This window comes from Triticum aestivum, chromosome 6D (genome assembly GCF_018294505.1).
Source record: "Triticum aestivum cultivar Chinese Spring chromosome 6D, IWGSC CS RefSeq v2.1, whole genome shotgun sequence".
NCBI lineage: Eukaryota > Viridiplantae > Streptophyta > Magnoliopsida > Poales > Poaceae > Triticum > Triticum aestivum.
In genome coordinates this window covers 412,213,458-412,240,790 of record NC_057811.1, presented here as the reverse complement: position 1 = coordinate 412,240,790, position 27,333 = coordinate 412,213,458, and the positions used below count along the sequence as shown (strand labels likewise).

At 44.2% G+C, this 27,333-nt stretch overlaps 2 protein-coding genes across 2 annotated transcripts; one reads left to right on the top strand and one right to left on the bottom strand.

The window, feature by feature from the left end:
• Positions 1-21,486: 21,486 nt before the first annotated feature.
• On the top strand, positions 21,487-22,837 carry LOC123141801 (dirigent protein 15). The gene is made up of 3 exons (XM_044560876.1): positions 21,487-21,867; positions 21,995-22,175; positions 22,542-22,837. Exons 1-3 carry the CDS (start codon positions 21,524-21,526, stop codon positions 22,575-22,577), a joined length of 561 nt encoding a protein of 186 aa, XP_044416811.1. The 5' UTR covers positions 21,487-21,523; the 3' UTR covers positions 22,578-22,837.
• A 457-nt stretch (positions 22,838-23,294) lies between these two features.
• Positions 23,295-25,989, bottom strand: LOC123145470 (putative E3 ubiquitin-protein ligase RING1a). The gene is made up of 6 exons (XM_044564899.1): positions 25,699-25,989; positions 25,494-25,588; positions 25,232-25,386; positions 25,082-25,131; positions 24,326-24,400; positions 23,295-24,238 (listed from the first exon to the last, which is right to left on the bottom strand). Exons 1-6 carry the CDS (start codon positions 25,923-25,925, stop codon positions 23,458-23,460), a joined length of 1,383 nt encoding a protein of 460 aa, XP_044420834.1. The 5' UTR covers positions 25,926-25,989; the 3' UTR covers positions 23,295-23,457.
• Between the last annotated feature and the right edge of the window lie 1,344 nt (positions 25,990-27,333).

Below are 27,333 nucleotides of genomic sequence, written 5' to 3'. Positions count from 1 at the left end.
ATAACGGTTCTTGCTAAGCCCGTAGCAGCCACGTAAAACATGCAACAACAAAGTAGAGGACGTCTAACTTGTTTTTGCAGGGCATGTTGTGATGTGATATGGTCAAGACATGATGTGATATAATGTGTTGTATGAGATGATCATGTTTTGTAACCGAGTTATCGGCAACTGGCAGGAGCCATATGGTTGTCGCTTTATTGTATGAGATGCAATCGCCATGTAATAGTTTTACTTTATCACTAAGCGGTAGCGATAGTCGTAAAAGCAATAAGTTGGCGAGACGACAACGATACTACGATGGAGATCAAGGTGTCGAGCCGGTGACAATGGTGATCATGACGGTGCTTCGGAGATGGAGATCACGAGCACGGTGCTTCGGAGATGGAGATCACAAGCACAAGATGATGATGGCCATATAATATCACTTATATTGATTGCATGTGATGTTAATCCTTTATGCATCTTATCTTGCTTTGATTGACGGTAGCATTATAAGATGATCTCTCACTAAAATTTCAAGACAAAAGTATTCTCCCTGAGTATGCACCGTTGCGAAAGTTCTTCGTGCTGAGACACCACGTGTTAATCGGGTGTGATAGGCTCTACGTTCAAATACAACGGGTGCAAAACAGTTGCACACGCGGAATACTCAGGTTAAACTTGACGAGCCTAGCATATATACAGATATGGCCTCGGAACACAGAGACCGAAAGGTCGAGCGTGAATCATATAGTAGATATGATCAACATAGTGATGTTCACCATTGAGACTACTCCATCTCACGTGTTAATCGGACATGGTTTAGTTGCTTTGGATCACGCAATCACTTAGATGATTAGAGGGATGTCTATCTAAGTGGGAATTCTTAAGTAATATGATTAATTGAACTTAAATTTATCATGAACTTAGTCCTGATAGTATTTTGCAAATTATGTTATAGATCAATAGCTCGCGTTGTTGCTTCCCTGTGTTTATTTTTGATATGTTCCTAGAGAAAAATTATGTTGAAAGATGTTAGTAGCAAAGATGCGGATTGGATCCGTGATCTGAGGATTATCCTCATTGCTGCACAGAAAAATTATGTCCTTAATGCACCGCTAAGTGACAGACCTATTGCAGGAGCAGATACAGACGTTATGAACGTTTGGCTAGCTCAATATGATGAATACTTGATAGTTTAGTGCACCATGCTTAACGGCTTAGAATCGGGACTTCAAAGACGTTTTGAACGTCATGGACCATATGAGATGTTCCAGGAGTTGAAGTTAATATTTCAAGCAAATACCCGAGTTGAGAGATATGAAGTCTCCAACAAGTTCTATAGCTAAAAGATGGAGGAGAATCGCTCAACTAGTGAGCATGTGCTCAGATTGTCTGGGTACTACAATCGCTTGAATCAAGTGGGAGTTAATCTTCCAGATAAAATAGTGATTGACAGAATTCTCTAGTCACCATCACCAAGTTAGTAGAACTTCGTGATGAACTATAGTATGCAAGGGATGATGAAAGTAATTCCCGAGCTCTTCATGATGCTGAAATCGACGAAGGTAGAAATCAAGAAAACATCAAGTGTTGATGGTTGACGAGACCACTAGTTTCAAGAAAAGGGCAAAGGGAAGAAGGGGAACTTCAAAAAGAACGGCAAGCAAGTTGCTACTCAAGTGAAGAAGCCCAAGTCTGTACCTAAGCCTGAGACTAAGTGCTTCTACTGCGAAGGGACTGGTCACTGGAGGCGAAACTGCCCCAAGTACTTAGTGGATAAGAAGGATGGCAAAGTGAACAAAGGTATATTGGATATACATGTTATTGATGTGTACTTACTAGTGTTTATAGCAACCCCTCAGTATTTGATACTGGTTCAGTTGCTAAAGAGTAGTAACTCGAAAACGGGAGTTGCAGAATAAACAGAGACTAGTAAAAGGCGAGGTGACGATGTGTGTTGGAAGAAGTTCCAAGATTGATATGATCATCATCGCACACTCCCTATACTTTCGGGATTAGTGTTGAAACTAAATAAGTGTTATTTGGTGTTTGCGTTGAGCATGAATATGATTTGATCATGTTTATTGCAATACGGTTATTCATTTAAGTTAGAGAACAATTGTTGTTCTGTTTACATGAATAAAAACCTTCTATGGTCATACACACCAACGAAAATGGTTTGTTGGATCTCGATCGTAGTGATACACATAATCATAATATTGAAGCCAAAAGATGCAAAGTTAATAATGATAGTGCAATTTATTTGTGGCACTGTCGTTTAGGTCATATTGGTGTAAAGCGCATGAAGAAACTCCATACTGATGGGATTTTGGAATCACTTGATGCTTGCGAACCGTGCCTCATGGGCAAGATGACTGAAACGCCGTTCTCCGGAACTATGGAGAGAGCAACAGATTTGTTGGAAATCATACATACAGATGTATGTGGTCCGATGAATATTGAGGCTCGTAGTAGGTATCATTATTTTCCGACCTTCACAGATGATTTGAGCAGATATGGGTATATCTGCTTAATGAAACAGAAGTCTGAAACATTTGAAAAGTTCATATAATTTCAGAGTGAAGCGGAAAATCATCGTAACAAGAAAATAAAGTTTCTACGATCTGATCATGGAGAAGAGTATTTGAGTTACGAGTTTGGCCTTCAGTTAAAACAATGTGAAATAGTTTCGCTACTCACGCCACCTGGAACACCACAGTGTAATGGTGTGTCCAAACATCGTAACCGTACTTTATTAGATATGGTGCGATATATGATGTCTCTTACCGATTTACCACTATCGTTTTTGGGGTTATGCATTAGAGACAGCTGCATTCAAGTTAAATAGGGCACCATCAAAATCGTTGAGACGACGCCTTATGAACTGTGGTTTGGCAAGAAACCAAAGTGGTCATTTCTTAAAGTTTGGGGTTGCGATGCTTATGTGAAAAAGTTTCATCCTGGTAAGCTCAAACCCAAATCGGAGAAATGTGTCTTCATAGGATACCCAAAGGAGACAGTTGGGTACACCTTCTATCACAGATCCGAAGGCAAGACATTCGTTGCTTAGTATGGATCCTTTCTAGAGAAGTAGTTTCTCTCGAAAGAAGTGAGTGGGAGGAAAGTAAAACTTGATGAGGTAAATGTACCTGCTCCCTTATTGGAAAGTAGTTCATCACAGAAATCTGTTCCTGTGACTTCTACACCAATTAGTGAGGAAGTTAATGATGATGATCATGTAACTTCAGATCAAGTTACTACCAAACCTCGTAGGTAAACCAGAGTAAGATCCGCACCAGAGTGGTACGGTAATCCTGTTCTGGAGGTTATGTTACTAGACCATGACGAACCTACGAACTATGAAGAAGCGATGGTGAGCCCAGATTCCGCAAAATGGCTTGAGGCCATGAAATCTGAGATGAGATCCATGTATGAGAACAAAGTGTGGACTTTGGTTGACTTGCCCGATGATCGGCAAGCAATTGAGAATAAATGGATCGTCAAGAGGAAGACGGACGCTGATAGTAGTGTTACTATCTACAAAGCTAGAATTGTCGCAAAAAGGTTTTTCGACAAGTTCAAGGTGTTGACTACGATGAGAGTTTCTCACTCGTATCTATGCTTAAGTCTGTCTGAATCATATTAGCAATTGCCGCATTTTATGAAATCTGGCAAATGGATAAACAAAACTACATTCCTTAATGGATTTATTAAAGAAGAGTTGTATATGATGCAACCAGAAGGTTTTGTCAATCCTAAAGGTGCTAACAAAATATGCAAGCTCCAGCGATCCATCTGTGGACTGGTGCAAGCATCTCGGAGGTGGAATATACGCTTTGATAAGTTGATCAAAGGATATAGTTTTATACAGACTTGCGATGAAGCCTGTATTTACAAGAAAGTGAGTGGGAGCACTACAGCATTTTTGATAAGTATATGTGAATGACATATTGTTGATCGGAAATAATGTAGAATTATTCTGCAAAGCATAAAGGAGTGTTTGAAAGGAGTTTTTCAAAGAAAGACCTCGGTGAAGCTGCTTACATATTGAGCATCAAGATCTATAGAGATAGATCAAGACGCTTGATAAGTTTTTTTTCAATGAGTACATACCTTAACAAGATTTTGAAGTAGTTCAAAATGGAACAGTCAAAGAAAGAGTTCTTGCCTGTGTTACAAGGTGTGAAATTGAGTAAGACTCAAAGCCGGACCACGGCAAAAGATAGAAAGAGAATGAAAGTCATTCCCTATGCCTTGGCCATAGGTTCTATAAAGTATGCCATGCTGTGTACCAGATCTATTGTATACCCTACACTAATTTTGGCAAGGGAGTACAATAGTGATCTAGGAGTAGATCACTGGACAACGGTCAAAATTATCCTTAGTGGAATAAGGATATGTTTCTCAATTATGGAAGTAAAAAAAAGGTTCATCGTAAAGGGTTACGTCGATGCAAGTTTTGACACTAAATCTAGATGACTCTAAGTCTCGGTCTAGATACATATTGAAAGTGGGAGCAATTAGCTAGAGTAGCTCCGTGCAGAGCATTGTAGACATAGAAATTTGCAAAATACTTACGGATCTGAATGTGACAGACCCGTTGACTAAAATTATCTCACAATCAAAACACGATCACACCTTAGTACTCTTTGGGTGTTAATCACATAGCGATGTGAACTAGATTATTGACTCTAGTAAACCCTTTGAGTGTTGGTCACATAGATACGTGAACTATGGTTGTTAATCACATGGTGATGTGAACTATTGATGTTAAATCACATGGCGATGTGAACTAGATTATTGACTCTAGTGCAAGTGGGAGACTGAAGGAAATATGCCCTAAAGGCAATAATAAAGTATTATATATTTCCTTATATCATGATAAATGTTTATCACTACAGGAAACAGCTACTTTGCCGTCTGCCACGGCGGACGGCAAAGGCTCGAAAGGCGGACGGCAAAGACCTTTGCCGTCAGCCGCGGATGGCAAAAGGCTCCGGCAAAGAAGGCTACGGTAAACAGCTGCTTTGCCGTCTGCTTCCTGGCGGCGGACGGCAAAGAGCCTTTGCCGTCTGCGGCGGACGGCAAAGAGGGTGGACGGCAATAATTGCGCTGTCAGTCCATTAAGTGGCTAACGGCAGACCTTTGCCGTCCGCCGCGGACGGCAAAATTTCTCTGGTCTTTGCCGTCCGCCTTATGATGTCATCTACACGTCACTAGATGGCAGGTTCTTTGCCGTCTGCCACTGATGGCAAAGTACAGGTTCTTTGCCGTCTGCCACGGACGGCAAAGTCTTTGCCGTCTGCCATTGTAGGCAAACTGACCAAATGGGTCATCTCCCAGGAAGCACAGTTGGCTGCCACGTGGCTTCTTTGCCGTCTGCGGCAGACGGCAAAGAGCTCTTTGCCGTCGGTGGCAGACGGCAAAGAGCCTGCATATTGTCTGTTTTTTCTGTTTTTTGTTAAATCCCACAATTTGCACAGAAAATATATATGACATATAGATATATTTCACAGGCATTCATCACATAAACAAGTTCATACATCATTTCATACATAAACAAGTTCCATCCATCATTTCATACATAAACAAGTTCCATCCATCATTTCATACATAAAGAAGTTCCATCCATACATAAAGAAGCACTCCATAGCTAAGGTGACTAGAATGAGAAGACAAGAATGAGAAGACAAGAAGAAGAAGAGTAGAACAAGCACTCCATCCAGCACATAATGAAATCTGCAAAATGGCAAAATAAGAAAGTTAGAAATGGATCGTTTTTGAGGTAACTAAGGTGAAATGGATCGTTTTTGAGGTAACTAAGGTGAAATGGATCGTTTTTTAGCTCACTTAGGTCAAATGGATCGTTTTTGAGCTAACTTTGTTGAAATGGATCGGTTTTGAGCTAACTTTGTTGAAATGGATCATTTTTGAGCTAATTTAGTTGAAATGGATCTTTTTCAGCTAACTTAGGTGAAATGGATCATTTAAGAGCTAATTTAGGTGAAATGGATCGTTTTTTAGCTCACTTAGGTCAAATGGATCGTTTATGAGCTAAATTAGTTGAAATGGATCGTTTATGAGATAACCTAGGTAAGATGGGTCATTTTGGAGTTAACGTAGGTGAAATGGACCATTTTAAAGCTAACGTAGGTAAAATGGATCATTTAGGAGCTAATCTACGTAAAAGGGGTCATTTTTGAGCTAACTTGGATGAACTGCATCATTTATAAGCTAACCTAGGTAAAATGGGTCATTTTGGAGGAAAATAAGCTAACTCTAGGTCATTATGGTAAGCATATAGGAGGAAATAAAGCTAAGTCTAGGTCTTTATGCATTTGTTAAGCAAAACACTAGAGAAACTTACCGTGATCAGGGAGGTGTAGGAGCGGGGTGGCTAGTGCCGCTACCTGGAGAAGGATCGTGCGATGCGTTTTTGGAGTTAAGCTGCACCAAAGATCATTTCCAATGTCTCGTTAGCATTACGACACTCAAATGTTAAGACTACCAAGTAATGTCCATTCAAACTAAACTCACCGTGCTCCCAGGAGCAATCACTGGCATCGGCGGAGCGGGCTGACCGGACTTCTCGCACACAGACTGCACATTTGGTTTTCAGAACAGAGTCATACTAGTTAGTAATGAGACTCAAATGTTAAGACTAGCAAGTAATCTGCAGAAGAAACTTACCACAAGGAGCTCGTACATGGCCCTTGCCTGCATGTCATTCCGTGCCCTCTCCTCCTCCATCATCTTTCTCGTCCTCTCCTCCATCTCCCGCTGCCTCTCCGCCACCTCCGCCAGAAGTTTCTCCGTTCTATCTCTCTCAGGCTCAGGGTCGGGGTGTGGTGTCGGGGTTGGGGGTCAGGGGGTCAGGGGGTCTTCTCATTCTTCTACTACTTCTACTTCTTATCATTCTTCTACTTCTTCTCATCCCCCGTCTTCTTCTTCTTCTTCTTCTTCTTCCTCTTTCTCCTCCTCCTCTTCCTCCTCCTCCTCCTCCTCCTCTTCTTCTTCTTCTTCTTCTTCTTCTTCTTCTTCTTCTTCTTCTTCTTCTTCCTCCTCCTCCTCCTCCTCCTCCTCCTCCTCTTCTTCTTCTTCTTCTTCTTCTTCTTCTTCTTCTTCTTCTTCTTCTTCTTCTTCTTCTTCTTCTTCTTCTTCTTCTTCTTCTTCTTCTTTCTCCTCCTCCTCCTCCTCCTCCTCCTCCTCCTCCTCCTCCTCCTCTTCTTCTTCTTCTTCTTCTTCTTCTTCTTCTTCTTCTTCTTCTTCTTCTTCTTCTTCTTCTTCTTCTTCTTCTTCTTCTTCTTCTTCTTCTTCTTCTTCTTCTCCTCCTCCTCCTCCTCCTCCTCCTCCTCCTCCTCCTCTTCTTCTTCTTCTTCTTCTTCTTCTTCTTCTCCTCCTCCTCCTCCTCCTCTTCTTCTTCTTCTTCTTCTTCTTCTTCCCCCTTCTACTTAACCTAAACCTAAACTAAAAACCTAAACTAATTAAAACTAAACTATTTAAACTAATTAAACCTAAACTAATTAAACTAAATAACCTACACTAATTAATTCTAAACTGAAAAAACTTAAACTAAAAAACCTTATCTAAACAGAAAAAAAAACAAAAAAAAAAATGGGATCGAGGGGCTCACTGTGGGGGGGCGGCGACGGGTCGGGGAGGGGCCGGCGACGGGGGGCCGGGGCGGGGCGGTGGAGGAGGCGGGGCGGCGGGGGGCCGGGGCGGGGCGGTGGAGGAGGCGGGGCGGCGGGAGGCCGGGGCGGGGCGGTGGAGGAGGCGGCGAGGGGCGCGGGGCGGCTGTGGGCCGGGGCGGCGGTGGGGCGCGGGGCGGCGGGGGGCCGGGGCGGGGGGCGACGGGGCGGTGGGGCGGCGGGGAGCCGGGGCGGCGGGGCGACGGGGCGGCGGGGGCGACGGGGCGGCGGGCGGCGGCGGCGGCGACGGGGTCGGAGGAGAAGGGCGCGCGAGGACGAAGTGAGTAACGGGCGGGGGGGTACCTGCCGTTAGGCAAGTGCCCTCTTTGCCGTCAGCCAGCCTTTGTCGTCCGCCTTTTTGCCTCTTTGCCGTCTGCTAGCGGACGGCAAAGAGGTGGGCCGTTAAGATTTTTTCAAACGAGCGGGGGGTGGGGGCTACCACACTCTTTGCCGTCTGCCAGCGGACGGCAAAGATTCTTTGCCGTCTGCTGGCGGACGGCAAAGAGGTGGCTGATGGCAAAGAGCTTCTTTCCCGTCAGCCTTTTCTTTGCCGTCCGCTTACGTGTAGCTGATGGCAAAGAGCTTCTTTGCCGTCAGCTAGCAGACGGCAAAGAGCTGGCAGATGGCAAATTAGCTGATTCCAGTAGTGTATTATTCATGCTAGAATTGTATTAACCGGAAACATAATACATGTGTGAATACATAGACGAACAGAGTGTCACTAGTATGCCTCTACTTGACTAGCTCGTTAATCAAAGATGGTTATGTTTCCTAGCCATAGACATGAGTTTTCATTTGATTAACGGGATCACCTCATTAGTAGAATGACGTGATTGACTTGACCCATTCCGTTAGCTTAGCACCCGATCGTTTAGTATGTTGCTATTGCTTTCTTCATGACTTATACATGTTCCTATGACTATGAGATTATGCAACTCCCGTTTACCGGAGGAACACTTTGTGTGCTACCAAACGTCACAACGTAACTGGGTGATTATAAAGGTGCTCTACAGGTGTCTCCAAAGGTACTTGTTGGGTTGGCGTATTTCGAGATTAGGATTTGTCACTCCGATTGTCAGAGAGGTATCTCTGGGCCCACTCGGTAATGCACATCACTATAAGCCTTGCAAGCATTGTGACTAATGAGTTAGTTGCGGGATGATGTATTACGGAACGAGTAAAGAGACTTGCCGGTAACGAGATTGAACTAGGTATCGAGATACCGACGATGAAATCTCGGGCAAGTAACATACCGATGACAAAGGGAACAACGTATGTTGTTATGCGGTCTGACCGATAAAGATCTTCGTAGAATATGTGGGAGCCAATATGGGCATCCAGGTCCCGCTATTGGTTATTGACCGGAGAGGTGTCTCGGTCATGTCTACATAGTTCTCGAACCCGAAGGGTCCGCACGCTTAACGTTACCATGACAGTTTTATTGAGTTTTGATGTACCGAAGGAGTTCGGAGTCTCGGATGAGATCGGGGACATGACGAGGAGTCTCGAAATGGCCGAGACGTAAAGATCGATATATTGGACGACTATATTCGGACTTCGGAAAGGTTCCGAGTGAATCGGGTATTGTTCGGAGTACCGGAGAGTTAGGGGAATTCGTATTGGGCCTTAATGGGCCATACGGGAAAGAAGAAAAAGACCCCAAAGGATGGCCGCACACCTCCCCATGGGCTAGTCCGAATTGGACTAGGGAGGGGGGCGCCCCCTTCCTTCTTTCTCCTTCCCCCTTCCCTTCTCCTACTCCCACAAGGAAAGGAGGAGTCCTACTCCTGGTGGGAGTAGGACTCCCCCTCCTGGCGCGCCTCTCCCCTTGGCCGGCTGCCTCCCCCTTGCTCCTTTATATACGGGCGCAGGGGGGCACCCCAGAGACACAACAATTGATCCTTGAGATCTCTTAGCCGTGTGCGGTGCCCCCTCCACCATATTACACCTCGATAATACCGTTGCGGAGCTTAGGCGAAGCCCTGCGTCGGTGGAACATCATCATCGTCACTACGCCGTCGTGCTGACGAAACTCTCCCTCAACACTCGGCTGGATCGGAATTCGAGGGACGTCATCGAGCTGAACGTGTGTAGAACTCGGAGGTGCCGTGCGTTCGGTACTTGATCGGTCGGATCGTGAAGACGTACGACTACATCAACTGCGTTGTGATAACGCTTCCGCTGTCGGTCTACGAGGGTACGTGGACAACACTCTCCCCTCTCGTTGCTATGCATCACCATGATCTTGCGTGTGCGTAGGAATTTTTTTGAAATTACTACGTTCCCCAACACCTTTATGCTAAATTTATTTCTTTCCAGAAGGCATACTACTCTTCTTGTGCTTCCTTTGTGCTCTCTTATCAGATAGTATGTCATTTTTATTTTCCTTATGTTTTATATTATAGCTTGTGCCGTCTTTTCCAATTTATAAGCACTATTACGCTAGTTAATAAATAGTTTAAATAATGAGCACTACAGTGGAGAGGTTTGTGTGACGGTCCAAGGAAGTGTCTAGCAGAATGCAGTTTTCTGGGACCAGCTTTTTAACCGTGGACTTTCCATGGAAGATGGATACATACATCTGCCTTATTCGGTGAGATCATACTCTGTATCACACAACATAAAATGCTTCTTGTTAGTTATTAGTAACATCGACACGACGTCCCTAAGCGCAAAGGAAAAGCATGCCCATGACAACACTACATGCGTACACTTACCTTTCTGCTCTGTTTCTTTTATAAGCCTTACTATTTTCAGCTTAAATATGATAAGTTAGTGTTTCATGATCCAGATAACCAAAACTGGCTCTAACTAGCCCCTGTCCAGCCCAGTGTGAGCTACACTTCAATTTGAATCAACATTATTGTATGCACATTGAAAATTACTGGAAAATTCAATTCAGAAGTAGGGGAAGATGGAAGCTCAAAAGAAAATGCACCTATATTTCTCTCTTATGATGCTGAATTTTCTATCTTTCCATAGGGCTATGACGTTTTAAAAAGGATCTCTAATACTATTTCAAAGGCAGACAGTAACGGAAAAATGGTTAGATTTACATTCATGCCGTTGAGGGCTATCTTTTGCTTTGGTCTCAGAGATAACAACCTATGACCAATTCTTGTTTAGTTGTTCTTCCTTGTCACGGTTCCATGATTTCAACTAGCCTGCAGAGGACGATTAATCTATGTAATATATTTGTTATTGTTCGCTGAATAATTTTCTTGTTTGATGTGTGATCCTGACGTGTTCTTATTGTAGGTGTTGCCGTTCACTCTCACCCTCCCATGGAGATGTCGCCGACAATGCTGCCACACATGTCCCTGCAATCGTCACCCCCATCCTCATGTCTAGAGGTAGCTCAAACGCTTGATCAGAGCTCATTAAATTTGAGCATGAACTTGGCTGTTGACAAAGATGATTGCAGGGAGAACTTGACAAACTATCGTTGTGGTTTTGATGCGTAGGTAATAACGGTTCTTGCTAAGCCCGTAGCAGCCACGTAAAACATGCAACAACAAAGTAGAGGACGTCTAACTTGTTTTTGCAGGGCATGTTGTGATGTGATATGGTCAAGACATGATGTGATATAATGTGTTGTATGAGATGATCATGTTTTGTAACCGAGTTATCGGCAACTGGCAGGAGCCATATGGTTGTCGCTTTATTGTATGAGATGCAATCGCCATGTAATAGTTTTACTTTATCACTAAGCGGTAGCGATAGTCGTAAAAGCAATAAGTTGGCGAGACGACAACGATACTACGATGGAGATCAAGGTGTCGAGCCGGTGACAATGGTGATCATGACGGTGCTTCGGAGATGGAGATCACGAGCACGGTGCTTCGGAGATGGAGATCACAAGCACAAGATGATGATGGCCATATAATATCACTTATATTGATTGCATGTGATGTTAATCCTTTATGCATCTTATCTTGCTTTGATTGACGGTAGCATTATAAGATGATCTCTCACTAAAATTTCAAGACAAAAGTATTCTCCCTGAGTATGCACCGTTGCGAAAGTTCTTCGTGCTGAGACACCACGTGTTAATCGGGTGTGATAGGCTCTACGTTCAAATACAACGGGTGCAAAACAGTTGCACACGCGGAATACTCAGGTTAAACTTGACGAGCCTAGCATATATACAGATATGGCCTCGGAACACAGAGACCGAAAGGTCGAGCGTGAATCATATAGTAGATATGATCAACATAGTGATGTTCACCATTGAGACTACTCCATCTCACGTGTTAATCGGACATGGTTTAGTTGCTTTGGATCACGCAATCACTTAGATGATTAGAGGGATGTCTATCTAAGTGGGAATTCTTAAGTAATATGATTAATTGAACTTAAATTTATCATGAACTTAGTCCTGATAGTATTTTGCAAATTATGTTATAGATCAATAGCTCGCGTTGTTGCTTCCCTGTGTTTATTTTTGATATGTTCCTAGAGAAAAATTATGTTGAAAGATGTTAGTAGCAAAGATGCGGATTGGATCCGTGATCTGAGGATTATCCTCATTGCTGCACAGAAAAATTATGTCCTTAATGCACCGCTAAGTGACAGACCTATTGCAGGAGCAGATACAGACGTTATGAACGTTTGGCTAGCTCAATATGATGAATACTTGATAGTTTAGTGCACCATGCTTAACGGCTTAGAATCGGGACTTCAAAGACGTTTTGAACGTCATGGACCATATGAGATGTTCCAGGAGTTGAAGTTAATATTTCAAGCAAATACCCGAGTTGAGAGATATGAAGTCTCCAACAAGTTCTATAGCTAAAAGATGGAGGAGAATCGCTCAACTAGTGAGCATGTGCTCAGATTGTCTGGGTACTACAATCGCTTGAATCAAGTGGGAGTTAATCTTCCAGATAAAATAGTGATTGACAGAATTCTCTAGTCACCATCACCAAGTTAGTAGAACTTCGTGATGAACTATAGTATGCAAGGGATGATGAAAGTAATTCCCGAGCTCTTCATGATGCTGAAATCGACGAAGGTAGAAATCAAGAAAAACATCAAGTGTTGATGGTTGACGAGACCACTAGTTTCAAGAAAAGGGCAAAGGGAAGAAGGGGAACTTCAAAAAGAACGGCAAGCAAGTTGCTACTCAAGTGAAGAAGCCCAAGTCTGTACCTAAGCCTGAGACTAAGTGCTTCTACTGCGAAGGGACTGGTCACTGGAGGCGAAACTGCCCCAAGTACTTAGTGGATAAGAAGGATGGCAAAGTGAACAAAGGTATATTGGATATACATGTTATTGATGTGTACTTACTAGTGTTTATAGCAACCCCTCAGTATTTGATACTGGTTCAGTTGCTAAAGAGTAGTAACTCGAAAACGGGAGTTGCAGAATAAACAGAGACTAGTAAAAGGCGAGGTGACGATGTGTGTTGGAAGAAGTTCCAAGATTGATATGATCATCATCGCACACTCCCTATACTTTCGGGATTAGTGTTGAAACTAAATAAGTGTTATTTGGTGTTTGCGTTGAGCATGAATATGATTTGATCATGTTTATTGCAATACGGTTATTCATTTAAGTTAGAGAACAATTGTTGTTCTGTTTACATGAATAAAAACCTTCTATGGTCATACACACCAACGAAAATGGTTTGTTGGATCTCGATCGTAGTGATACACATAATCATAATATTGAAGCCAAAAGATGCAAAGTTAATAATGATAGTGCAATTTATTTGTGGCACTGTCGTTTAGGTCATATTGGTGTAAAGCGCATGAAGAAACTCCATACTGATGGGATTTTGGAATCACTTGATGCTTGCGAACCGTGCCTCATGGGCAAGATGACTGAAACGCCGTTCTCCGGAACTATGGAGAGAGCAACAGATTTGTTGGAAATCATACATACAGATGTATGTGGTCCGATGAATATTGAGGCTCGTAGTAGGTATCATTATTTTCCGACCTTCACAGATGATTTGAGCAGATATGGGTATATCTGCTTAATGAAACAGAAGTCTGAAACATTTGAAAAGTTCATATAATTTCAGAGTGAAGCGGAAAATCATCGTAACAAGAAAATAAAGTTTCTACGATCTGATCATGGAGAAGAGTATTTGAGTTACGAGTTTGGCCTTCAGTTAAAACAATGTGAAATAGTTTCGCTACTCACGCCACCTGGAACACCACAGTGTAATGGTGTGTCCAAACATCGTAACCGTACTTTATTAGATATGGTGCGATATATGATGTCTCTTACCGATTTACCACTATCGTTTTTGGGGTTATGCATTAGAGACAGCTGCATTCAAGTTAAATAGGGCACCATCAAAATCGTTGAGACGACGCCTTATGAACTGTGGTTTGGCAAGAAACCAAAGTGGTCATTTCTTAAAGTTTGGGGTTGCGATTCTTAAAGTTTCATGCTATCAAGATATGCCAACCTCCAAATTTATTTTGTATGCAAATCTATTTGACCCAAATGCTTAATGGTATTGATTTTACTCTGAATACTGTGGGAGATGTCATTTCAAGACTGAACTAGCCTACTTTCTTATAATCCATGATCATCACATCACCGTAGCATATAGAAAGGGGTTGGTTCATTGGTTCGTCCAGCGATGACGTCAACTCGGACAAGGTAATGACATGTAATTCTGATGGTAGATTGAGCTTTTTCATTTTTAGTACATCGAATATATGATCTCAAGGAATGATGATTTTCTCCTTCCGAATCATTTGATAGATACTTCAATGATAAGCAACAAATTTGATAAATTAGAGAGAGATATGCTTTCATCAATTGCTTACCCTTGAAGAAATCATTTTGTTCTGCTTTATGGAAACCGCGCAGCATATATATTCTGGTGTTGGGATAATATGTGGACGTGATTCAGTCGCTTAGTATTCTGGATTTGCGGTTTAATCTCCTAAAGATGTTCAGTTTCATGCAGATGGTGCCCATCGACACTGCTACCTTCCGAAGGTTGTCATGCTATGGATTGACAACCATGGGCGTGTTTCTTCCATGCGCTGTAGAGCAGGTGGAGGAGGAGAAGGGGCCAGCCCGAGCTGGACGACAGAGTGTTTTCGGAGGCGGAGGAGAGGACCAACAATAGCAGTGACACGGTGGTGTCTAGCAGGGTGACCCGCAGGGCTTGGCAAGGCCGTGAGACATGGCCGCAGCAGTGGAGCACGTCTTTGGAAAAACGAACACGTCAGACCAATAATATAGACCTATTAGCATATATGCATGAGACAGCACCGTGGCCTGCTCTGCTTTATAAATGAAAACTCTTCTACTGCAGTTCTATTTTACTCTCCGTACCTTAACTGCAATGTACTAACGTTCACAAGTACATCAGTCATAGTACATCAGCCTGACTGATGCGCACAGTGACGCAGAGGAGGCGCGCCCCAGCCACTAGTGTTACTCCCATTAGTCCACTTCCAATGCATAGATAACGTCCTCGCGCCGCGTGTCTCAAAAATCTGCGTCCGCCATCAGGCTTTCTTTACAAAAGAAAAATTCACTCCCATTGCCGCGATGCTCCGCCTCCGAAACCACCTCCGCCGCCTCCCCTTCTCCACCGGCACCGCCTTCGTTCACACCCCGCCCAGTTCGTCGTCGAGGACTACCTCGTCGCCACCTGCGGCCTCGCACCAGCGCAAGCCCTCAAGGCCTCGAAATTCCTCGTCCCCCGTCTCAAGTCGCCCGCCAATGCCGACGCCGTCCGCGCATTCCTCGCCGACGCCGGCATCGCGAAAGCCGACATCGCCTCGGCGATTGCCTTGGACGCTCGGTTCCTCTGCTCCAGCGTGGACAAAACCATATCCCCACGCGTCGCCCGGCTCCGGAAATGGGCTCTCCCCTCCCCAGATCTCCCGCCTCATCACCATGTCCAGGGGATCTTTCTCAATCCCGCCGGAATCTCCCGCCTCGAGTTCTACATCTCCTTGTTGGGCTCCTACGACAAGGTGGAAGCCGCACTGAGGAGTAACCTCCATCTCCTCAGCCAAAGTGTAGATAAGGTGGTCAAGCCTAACATGGCCTTCTTGCAGCAGTGCGGCCTAAGTGCTTGTGATATTGCCTGGCTCTACTTGTGCACCGGCAAACTGCTCACAAATAACTTAGAGCATCTGAAGGAAATGGTGGCACGCGCTGAAAAGCTAGGTGTGCACCGTTCTTCGGGGATGTTCAAGTCAGCCTTGGTCACCGTCTGCAACCTTACTCCTGAGATGACTAGAGCCAAAATTGAGTCATTGGAGAGGGCTCTTGGATATTGTGAGGTCAAGCTGGCTGTGTCCAAGTTGCCACGCATCCTTACTTTGTCAGAGGTCACGATGGGTCACAAGGTGGAGTTCCTGAGGACGGAATTTGGGTTGGAACCTTCATACATCGCACGAAGGCCGTCCATTCTGACATGCAGCTTGGAGAGGCGGCTGATCCCAAGGCATTATGTCATATATGTTCTCAAGGAGAAAGGGTTGGTTAAGAGAGACATCGACTTGTTCGGCGTGTTTTGCATGAGTCACAAGAAATTTGTAGAGACGTATCTTGACCGTCAATGAGTGTGTTCCAGGGGCTTGCAGATGCTTATGCTGCTGCTTGTGCAGGGAAAATGCTTCCCGAAGTTCAATTGTGAGAGATTAACATCTGGCATGTCCTCAGTCTAGACTGAATCTAGTGATTTGACTGCTCATGTGTTGTGCATTGTGATTCAGCTTATATGTTGTTATTTCTGAAACACGTGGATGATCTAATATTTGTGGGTTGTTGGTTCTTTTCCTGGTTTATTGCCCCTACTGATGATGCCTGCTGTTTGTTAGAAACCTCACATGAATAAATATTTCTCCTCCTTTCTTTTTATGCTGCTAACTTATTTGATACATGTATATGCTGTGTATTGCAGGCACATAGTATATGTATCTTTTGACATATCATCAGTTTAACCAGACTGGACTGCCTTTTAGTTTTATTGGTTTATTAACCTATCCTACTTTGGTAAGTTTATTACTGGGTCTTGAGGTTACACCATAATTCGTTTTTGATATTGCTGCATCAGAATGATATGAATTTATCATGTCCAAATGAAAGTTTGCATGAAGTGACCTTGGAAAATGATGGGATCTCAGAATAAGATTTTGTTTTGTTGGGCTTTGAAAAGCATGATGGCGGTTATTTAACTTGTCGTTTTGCTTGGTGGATGAATAGAGAAAATCTGATCTGAAAGACGGCAGGGGAATAATTAGGAAGAGCAGCTCCGTTGTTTGATTTCATCCTACAGAGTGTCGTTTGGTGTCCGGCATAAAGTGATGAAGGTGCTCCAGGAGAAAGAATTGATCCTGGAAGATCGGAGCTTCTATACAATGGTCATGCAAATACGGATCCAAATTTTAATGTCTAAATGGCAGCGACATTTCATTTTTACCGCATCCAGATACTTCTGATGTGTACTTTGCAACTCGGTATGCAAGAATCCAAATTCTGATGAAACTCACTGTGCTACAATTCTAGCTTATGATGCCCAGAGCTTGAGATTACCATTTAGCTCGCTGGGTTTAGGGGTTCAGATAAGTAAGTTGATATGCTACAATTCTGGTATGAGTTTGCAGGGGGTAATGCTTGTCCTGGAATTGTTCCATGTCTGTTATGGGCTTCCGAATATATTGGATGCTAGAATTGTGAGGAGGAATCTTGCCTTCTTTTTTTCACCTGACTGAAATTTTCAGTTTTGAATTACCGGCGTATATATTCATCTGACCACCTTCACATAGGTGCATCGCATGGGTGAATGTGTGCTGTCCAACATGATGGTTTGACGTTTCGTAAATATCAATCTTTTACATGGTCAGCTCTTTTCATCTGGATCATGAATGTATGAGTTTTTTGGCAATATCAATCTTTTACATGGCAGTTCTTTTCATCTGGATCATGAATGTATGAGGTTTTTTTTTTCAGCTAGGAGAACAATTAATAGACCAATAAGATTGAGTGAATGCTGCATGACCTGTTGATGTATGTTGGCATGAATTATATCACTGACTGTCAACTAAACAAGGGCGGAATTTGGTACATTATGTTGATTTTTTTTGATGGGTGGTACATTATGTGGATAGTTCCTCTGGTTCGACTAAAATTGTTTGGGCTGGTACTGACAGTGCTATTTTGGCCCCCGGACTCTAGTGATCCTGCAATTTTTAAAAACCAAAAAGGGTACTTACATGTTCAAGAAACATTCTTTTTTTTTCATGGATACATATAGATATTTTCTATGTATCCGTAAAGTATTATTAAGTGTCTGGCAAAAAAAAGTATTATTAAGTGATATATGTTGATCTAATCAATCCAGTTACGTAGGTAGGTGACGTTGGCCTCAATCCCCACCCATGTCGCCCTCCCCGCGGGCGACCCGGGAGCGTGCCGCCGCCACCTAGGGCTCCCCTTCCCCGCCGACACTTCCCTTGCAGCCGCCAACGAGTGCCATTGGGCAAAGCCCTTGTGGTGTTGGCGGCAGCGGGGATCTCCTCCCCAGGTGTGCGGGATGGGGCGCGGGGCCTCCTCTCTTCTGCATGGTGGGGCGTCGCGGCGTCCCCTTCCATCGGCCCCTTCCCATGACGTGCTCGTCGGTGGGCAACCCCATGGCACAGTGGCTCTGATGAGCCCCGAAGTGGGCCCTGGCCTTGGTGGCGGATATGAGAATCTATGCCCAAATCCGATCAGGGATGGAGGCGGTTGGGTTGGGGGTGGTCGACGACCCCGCGGGACAGTGGCGGTGATGCAACTGGCGGCCTAGTTGCGTCGGTGAGGCATGGCAGGTGTGCCAGGCGCGCTGGCCATGGCCTGGACGCACTTGGTGCTGTGGTGATTTGGCCCTAGCAATCGCCGTCCGCCATGGCGTCTTTCTACCAAACGTCGACCTCTTCAATCTAGCTGCTGTCACGTTCCAGTCTTCCCCATCACTGATCTATACGGATTGGCGAATGTCGCCCCTGGATATCTAAATTAGAAAGGCTCCTGTCGTGCGCGCTCATATTATCAACCAACACAGCTTCGAAAGGGCGCGACGTGAAGCTTCGCTTTTTATTGGAGTCATGGGACATTTCTAAGTCAACCAAGGCATGATAGAGGTGGAGAAAGCCATGGCGGCTGCGATCGGAGGTTTTGAAGCGTTGGCTGAAAGGTGTACTAGATGCGATGAAGACTGTGTGCTAGGTGTTTGGTGACTTGCAACAGGGGCCTCGGCAAGCGGGGGTGGCAGCACTGGAGGATTGCAATGGCACTCCTCGAGTATCGAGTCTTGATTCCTAGGGTGAAACCCCAAGTTCTGGCCTTCATTGGTTGTACCTGCCAATGGCCTCGTTGAGTCATTATTTTTAGGTGAACTTAGACTTTCTCCGGGGTGAAAACTCAAGATCTTCGATTAGGGAACGACAACGCTTGTGCATTGTTTCCTTCTTGGAGGCGTTACTTTTGGAGAACCTCTTTTGTAAGCTGGGTGTTGTCTTTGGTGGTGGTTATAGTGTTGTTGTTGCTAGTGACTGATCAGCATGGTGGGTCTTTTTTTTCTTTTTTGGCTGTGTGTATCCTTGATGTCTTTGGACATGTGCTACATAGACCGGGTATAATTGGTATCTTCGCGATATTAATATATTTTCTTTCTCGAAAAAAGTGATATATGTTGACTGTGGGCTAAACAACACAAAATTTGTGGCCAAAAACAACAAAAGGTAAGTCCATTTTCGTCCATGTATTTGGTTTTTTATACACCACATATGAAAAAATATATTGATGGAAATTCAAACACATGTACCAGACATCTGTATGTATATGTACAACTATTTTTAGATTTTTTTTGGGTCTAAAATTATTTGTCCAAAAAAAAGAGCTATCTATATGCATACCGATTTTCCGAATAAGAGACATGTAACATGTTTTTCAGTGGGTCAACGCCCCATGTACACACAACACACCATGCATATCGCCTTTTCGGATAAGAGACTTTTTTTTATGAAACTGCTGCTCTATATTAATTAAGTAGCGATACACTCGAGACAACTACCGAGCTCACAAACTCGGCTAGAACCCGAAACCAAGTCTTACAAATTTTATTCAAGGAGCCTTCCCTAGCAAAAGTATGTGTGACTTTATTCGCAGTCCATCGCACCCACTTATAACCATAAACTCCTGAAACTCATGCAAAAGTTCTTTCACCTGCTTCACCACAGAGCCACTCGCTGAGAGATCCTTCAACTCACCATGTAACTTTTGAACCGCCACTTGTGAATCTGATTCAGCCACACCATGTGATTTTTAAGTCCAATGTAGTAATGTTATGTACTACTATAATTATCCAAAAACTTATCTTAGTCATGTTTGAAAAGACTAGTGTGTGCAATTTTGTGATTTAGGGAGATAAATTTGGTGGAAGGACTGGTAATTAAAACTCTAGCGGGAGTTAAATTTTAGGAGGTGGTTTACCTGTTTAGTGCTGCTTTGATTCAAAGGAATTCTATGAGATTTCTGGAGAATTAAAATCCTTAAGAATTCTTTTCTATATTGGTCCTTCGATTCATATGTTTGGATCCTATAGAAACTTTTCCTATCGAATTTTTTGTACTACTTTTCATAGAAAATGTGATACCCACTCCAACCTCTTTTTTGCAATTTCTTTGTTTTTTCCGTGGCATCAAACACTCCTTGCTAATCCTATAGGATTCAATTGGGCATGTCATTCCAATCCTATAATTCTTCTATTGAGTTAAATACACTAAAGGCGCCTCAACTCGTCTTGTGTGGTCAGTTTGGTACCTAAAGTTAAAAAATATACGAAACTGGTGCTTGAATTTGTCTGGACGTGTAAATAAGGTGCCTCCATCCGTATCTGAACGTACGTCCAGCCCATGTGGCATGCCAGCGTGGCGGTGACCCACAGTGTTTGAAAGCGGGAAAAGTGATGGGTACTCAGCATGTGAGGATTTTTTTACAGAAACCCCTCATATTTTATTTAATCACATAGAAAAGACCTCAAATACGTTGGTGGTGATCCACCTGTAAGTGTTTGAGAGCGGGGAAAGTGCTGGGTACTCCGCGTGTGAAGATTTTTTTTTATCATGGAGGGTTCCGAACCTGGCACCTCCTGGTCAACTACGGCTCGATCTGTCCACTCGGCCGAAATATGCCACGCGTTCACCTCTTAGATAGAAAAGCTATGTAGACACAGGCCCTACCCTGAGGGGGGTGGAAGGGGCGGCCACCCCGGGCTCTAGGCTCTGTACTGGGAAGGCCCAAAATAGCAGTAGCAAACAGCGCACAACGCAGGCCCTATCCGCACGACCTCAGAACGCTTGAACTACGGTTTGTTTCGTTATCGCTAATGATAATGCAATCCGGCTAGGCTTTCTGAATGAATAATCTAGTACTAATTTATTTTGCTCACATTTGTAGTGTGTGTAAATTGTACCACTTGGAAAGATTGATAATATCCAACCTCAAAAGGCCATTCATGCGAACTTCCATAATGGTTTGTAACGGCATTAGGAAATGCTGTAAAAAATGGCACCAACGAACCAAGGGAAAGAAAGGGACATGTCCTATGCATTGTGGAAATCGCCACATGCATAAAAATGATTGATGTGGCCAATCATTCTCTCTCTGTCGCTCTCCCTCGTCTCGCCAAGCTCTAGAGAAGCACCTAGATCAGCTACAGAGCTTGATTCCCACATCGGTCCTATACTTGTGCCCTAAGGATCTGGGATGCATATGCCATGCCAGCCCTTGAGCACTATAAATACAGCACATCATCTCCACATATCTCTCACACGGCACGCAAGGAAAGAGTAGATCAGCCTCTGAGAGCCTAAACCCCAGCCATGGCCTGGCCTAGCCTGGCCGTGCCCCTTGTGTTTGGGTCGTTCTTCATCCTAGCCATGGCTGACCCTTCATTTGTGTGCCCCATTCTTCCTTGTGAGCGTGAGATAAGCCTGCGCTTGTACTTGCACCAAGTTATTGATGGGCCAGACCACAACCAGGTAGTAACCGTTAGTTCTCGCCACCCGGCTTGGTTCGGCACGACCGCCGTCATCGATTGGACAGTCACCGACGCGCCTCAACGCGGTGCGACTATTGTCGCTCGCGCGAAAGGCATGCAAGTGCAGGCGGACGTAGAGGGTCCTGGCTGGTTCCACTATTTCACCATGGTGTTCGAAGATCCAAGGTACGGTCATACTACTAGTGATTCAGCACTTGAGGACTGTAAATTTTACAGAACTACTGTCCACATGATAAAGATAGTCTATGTTTACGGTGATACTTAACATTTCTCGTTGCTCCTAAATGTATAGGTTCGGTGGATCGACGCTTGCAGTGATGGGTCAGTATCTATCAGAAGGCGAGATGGCTATTATGGGCGGGACAGGAGAGTTCGCCATGGCGCGTGGCGTCATCAAGTTCAGAACAGTCAAGAACACTGCCCATGAGAGCTACAAACAACTTGATATCCACACATTCTATGTCCCAACTCGTGTAAGTGAAATGTTCTTATGCTTAATCCATACTCCCTTCTTTTCAGAATGTAGTGCATTCTACACCTTTCAGAATTGCCATAATCTGTTCGTGCGTATGTCAAATCCAGAAGATATTCTTAGATAGCATGGTGAGAAAATTTATCCGAATGATGATGATGGCAATTTTACATACAATTTTACCAGCATAATTCAGCACATATTATTTATGTGGCAGATGTGCAACACGTTAACATTTGATGCGTACAGGCCTTACATTGCAACTGCTGATCTTCCGTTAAAATGGACAACTAATGTTTAAATCAATGAATGGTTTATTGATGTGCATGAAGCTAATATTTCATGATTTCCCTTATTTTGCATGCAGGGCAATACAACCATTACACCCATTACCGTCATCTAGAAAAGCGGTCTAAATTTGTCTGGACTACAGGAAACACATATGGCGTGACCTAAAATTGTTGAGCTTGTTGTTGTTTTATTTTCAAATAATACCTGGATTTTGAGTGTTCCATAGTCAATTAGTTAATCCCAAATCTGTGTGCTACTGCTTGTTGTTTGTATAACGTGTGTTGTTATATATTTTACTTTTACGATATATGATGAGTATGAATCAAACATGTATAAAGTTTCTCTTTGAATAACTTGGTTGCTTGATTGAAATGCTTTGTTCAAAGGCACATGACAAGATAACTGTATTTCTCGAAGTTTTGGTTCAATTTACGGAACAGATAACAAGATACACAGAGATGAAAGATGTTTAATTTACTCCTAGGAGAAATGTCCGTCAATTAGATGGCACATGACAACTTTATACAGTGGCTTTTTCAAAGCACTGAACATTGGTATAGAGCGGATTTTTGTTGATGATAATATCCTTGGTATACAGTGAAACGGAGTTTCCTGGAGACCCAGGACACATATAGTCTGTAAGGAGTGCCAAAAAATTGATTTGTTACATGGCTTTGGCTGATGGAAAATGAGTTGGGAAGGAGACAAGGTAAACTTCCAGAAAATAGCTTCCTTTATAATTCCAAAAATTTAAATGGGTTCTTTGATCAAACTGCCGAACAGAGAAAATCCTTAATCCAGCTAGAGAAAATGCAGGGCTATACGACCATTATCTAGTAATGCAATCTAAATTTGTGTGTATTACAGGAAACAAATATAGCTTGTCGTCGTTTTACTTTCACACAATACAAGTGATTGATCACACCACAGTACTTATGCTACATTCTTCCAGAGAAAGATTCAGGTACTGGGAAACTGAAAATCAGTCCAAACTAAAGAGGCCAGCCGCGAGCACGAAGGAGAGCTGCCCTCTCGGCCCGAGAGGCCATATCTCTCAAATTTGCTCGGGCAGTAGATATGGTGTTCTGTGGCTGCCTCTCTCCCTCACTGTCACGAAGGAGAACTGCCCTCTCGGCCCGAGAGGCCATAGCTCTCAAATTTGCTCGGGCAGTAGATATGGTGTCCTGTGGCTGCCTCTCTCCCTCATTGTCACGAAGGAGAACTGCCCTCTCGGCTCGAGAGGCCATAGCTCTCAAATTTGCTCGGGCAGTAGATATGGTGTTCTGTGGCTGCCTCTCTCCCCCCTCATTATCGAAAGCTGTCATGAACTCCTCCTGCTGCAACCTGTATGCAAGTGAAGCGTCGTCAGATTGGCCTGACCGCGCTGAACTCCTGGTGGCAACCAACTCTGACGCCCGGACAAAGCCTCTGCCACTGTCTCTGCTTCTTGTGCTCCTACCCTGTGTGTCAGAGCTCCCACTGCTGGTGTTCATGGTTCCTGGGACCGGCATACTTCTTCTGCCGCCTGCTGCTAAGGAGCTCCTGGTGCTGTTGCCTATTCTAGTGTAGTCCTGTGTGGTGAAGCTGCTACTGCCACTGGTGTTCCTAACGCCAACTTGTGTATAGTTGTTGCTTCTTGGTAGGCTTTGCTTCACATCGTCCTTGCTTGCTGAGGATGAGGCCATGGAGCTCTTCCTCGCCTCAACTTCGCTAGGAAATAGGAGTTGGATGGTGTTCCAGAGCACTGTGTTGATAGTGCAAGATCTTGAATTACTGCAGAATAACAAAAAATTAGTTGAACCCCTGTTTGTTTTTCTACCATATTTGGAGTAGTGCAAAATCTTGAAGATCGAAGCTTACCTGATTAACTGACGGCATTTTGGGCACCGCTTTCCACACTTAGAGGCGGCATGTTTTAAGCATTGCATGCAAAAGCTGTCAGTGAAAGAAAGGGGCAACAGTGTTATGAGGATCAAGAATTGCATTTAGTATTTGATCTCTGAATTACAGGGCCAATACTCTATGTAGGGAATTTTATGAATTGGCAAAGCACTAAGTGAAGTAAACACAGCTGCTCAGTTCGATATACCAAAACTCATGGCTGTTCAAGTTAACAGGGATGCTAATCTTTGTCACAGTCAACAATTCACGAAACAAATAAATACAGTATGAATTAGATACATTGCACATCTGCATCAAAAATAAGCATTGCCAAGTACAGTTGCCACAAGTGATTAACAACATACCGAATCTCGTAAAGTAACCAGAAACAAAGTTCCTAATTCGTGGTAGTACATGGGATGAATAAGGGGTTTATACACATCACACATTGAATCTTGGGGGAAAAAACAGGAGAACAATTCACGAAACAAATAAATATCATAATTTCTGGAAGTTAAAACTTGGCCCTGTGCTGCAAATGTTGTGAACCAATTCCTAATTCCTGGTACATGGGATGGATAAGGGGTTTATACACATCAAACATTGACATCTTGGGGGAAAGAAAGCATTGGAAAAGGGCAATATCATAATTTCTGGAAGTTAAAACTTGGCTCTGTGCTGCAAAGGTTGTGAACCAACAAACTATCTTTAGACAGTAGTAGCGTGCAAATTTACCTGTGACCACAAGGCGTGGTACTTGGCTGATAGCAGATATCCAAGCAAATCTGTGCAAAATCAAACACTAATCATACTCTACTCAGGGATAATCACATAGGCAATGAAAAGACATGAAACCAAGGATATCGATCTGCCAGACGCCCTTACAGCGCAAGACAGCTCCTCCCTAAGCCGATCCATACACGGCAGCTCGCCACTCGCCGCTGCTTCTCCTTCCTTGGCAGATCCGGACTTCTCCTTCCCATCCACCACAGAAACCTTCTCCTTCTCCTCCTCCGCCTGCTTTACCTCCTTCTTGCCACCTGCAAAGATTTCAAATTAACACCAGATCGACAATTCCCCAAACAGACACAACCCGAAACGCTCAACAGATCGGGGTAAGGAAGAACGCGAGGGGGGAACCACCGACCTTCATGGTCGTTCGGCTTCTCGTCGTCGTCGAGCACAAGCGCCACGGGCGGGATCGGTGTCTCATCCGCCGACTGCCTCCGCGACCTCCGCTTCCTGCAGGAGAGCGATAATTCGTACGGATCCAGAAACCAACCAAGACAAGAAAGAAAGAAAGAGGCGAGGAAGGCCGCGTCGCGCGATTGGTGGGGTGCGGGGATAGGTACCTGGTGTTAGATCCGGCGCTGCCGCCCGCCGTGGAGGAGCCGGAGGGCCGCCTCTTGCGGCGGGACTCGCGGACCGGCGTGTCCTCGACGACGAGCGCCGCGAGGAGGATGGACTCCTCGTCCCAGCCGGCCAGCTCGGCCGCCGAGCGGAACCGGGGACTGAGCAGGCCCGCGCCGCTCTTGGCGGCAGGCGTCCGCCGTGGTGCGGACCTAGGGCTCTCCGCCATCTCCCCCTTTTCTCTCGTGGAGACGGTAGCCGTTGGCTGGGCAAGGGGGGAGGAGAGGCAACGGTCGGCGATTACGAAATTATATTGGCAGATCCCGTCCTCCAAACAGGAAAGGTGTACGCAGCACGCTTCCGCTGCGCCCTTCGTCGCCAGGATCGTCGGCGCTGGCCTTCAACTGGGATAACAAAAGATATTTTTCCTATATGTTTTTTTCAGAAAAAAAATCCTCCGATCTATTACTAATATTATTTTTTGATAAAAGAGTACAAAGATCTCTAGAATAACAAAAAATTATAAATAAATTCATAGACCACTTGACGACGACTACAAACACCGGAGCGGGTCGAAGATGCGCCGCCGTCATCGTTCCTCTATCACCGAAGTAGGCGTTTGGTAGCCTACAAATTGTCCAACTAGCCTTGAGGATGCTTTTTGGGTGACTTTGGGCAGTTTGGTTTGTGTGCAAATAATGTTGAGTCTGGATGGCACGATACTTGAAGCACCTCCGAGTCTGGCTCCGAAGGAACAACAGAATCGATCGTTTCAAGCGAGTCGGGCTCGAGCAATGCAACTGAAACGCAGATGATGACTCATCGTTCAACTCAAGCGTATGAGGTGAAATTTTCTTTAACCACTAGTTTCATCTTGATGTTTCGCACGATTTTCGTGTTGTGCATTATACGATCGTAGACGAGTAGATCTACGTCTCACTATTGACCGTATAAACACGTTCATGTGTGTATGTTATGAACCGATTAATTTTGGCAAAATCTTCGCACATGGTGGGCCGTCGAAATTTCTTTGACCTTTAGCTTTATCTTACCGTTTCACACGACTTTTTACGTTATACGTTTTCTGGTTGGACGGTCGTAAATGAGTAGATCTATGTCTTCCTATTGATTATACAAACATGTCACAATCCAGCTGATACTCCAGTCGCCTGAAAAACGGTTCACACCCAGCTGATTTCATGATCGTTGGATGAGCATTCGAGGACTGTCACACCTTCTACCTTGAGTCGGCCCTTCACGTCTTCCTTCAACACCCCACTCCCATGTGAGGTAAGTTCAATAAGACATGAGATTAATCGTCCGTGCACACGTAACCAAAAATCAACACACTGCATCTTGGAGGAAATGCTTGCTACCAAATAGTCACATGTGTAATTTTTCTCATCCACGTTGGGAGGATGCAGGAGACTAAACGAGTTGCACAACATGGTTTTACCTGTGTCCACTTAGCCAGACCCAACTCCGACAACCTCCCGAAAAACGTAAAAGGCGTGTCAACTATCAAACGCCTCCTAAGAGCATCTTCAACGGGTACCCTGTTTTAGGGCATAACTGCTTTTTAGGGCATTTTGGTGCCAAAAACGTAACTCTAACATTGCCTTTGTTGTAAATCTTGC

Bases quoted from the DNA above. Each gene is read 5' to 3' on its own strand.
- LOC123145470 (XM_044564899.1), bottom strand. From the start codon at position 25,925: ATGGCGGAGAGCCCTAGGTCCGCACCACGGCGGACGCCTGCCGCCAAG. The intron at 25,589-25,698 runs GTACCTATCCCC...GCTCTCCTGCAG, and splicing joins AGCGCCGGATCTAACACCAG to GAAGCGGAGGTCGCGGAGGC. The intron at 24,239-24,325 runs GTAAGCTTCGAT...GTTATTCTGCAG, and splicing joins AAATGCCGTCAGTTAATCAG to TAATTCAAGATCTTGCACTA.
- LOC123141801 (XM_044560876.1), top strand. From the start codon at position 21,524: ATGGCCTGGCCTAGCCTGGCCGTGCCCCTTGTGTTTGGGTCGTTCTTC. The intron at 21,868-21,994 runs GTACGGTCATAC...CTAAATGTATAG, and splicing joins ATGGTGTTCGAAGATCCAAG to GTTCGGTGGATCGACGCTTG. The intron at 22,176-22,541 runs GTAAGTGAAATG...TTTTGCATGCAG, and splicing joins CATTCTATGTCCCAACTCGT to GGCAATACAACCATTACACC.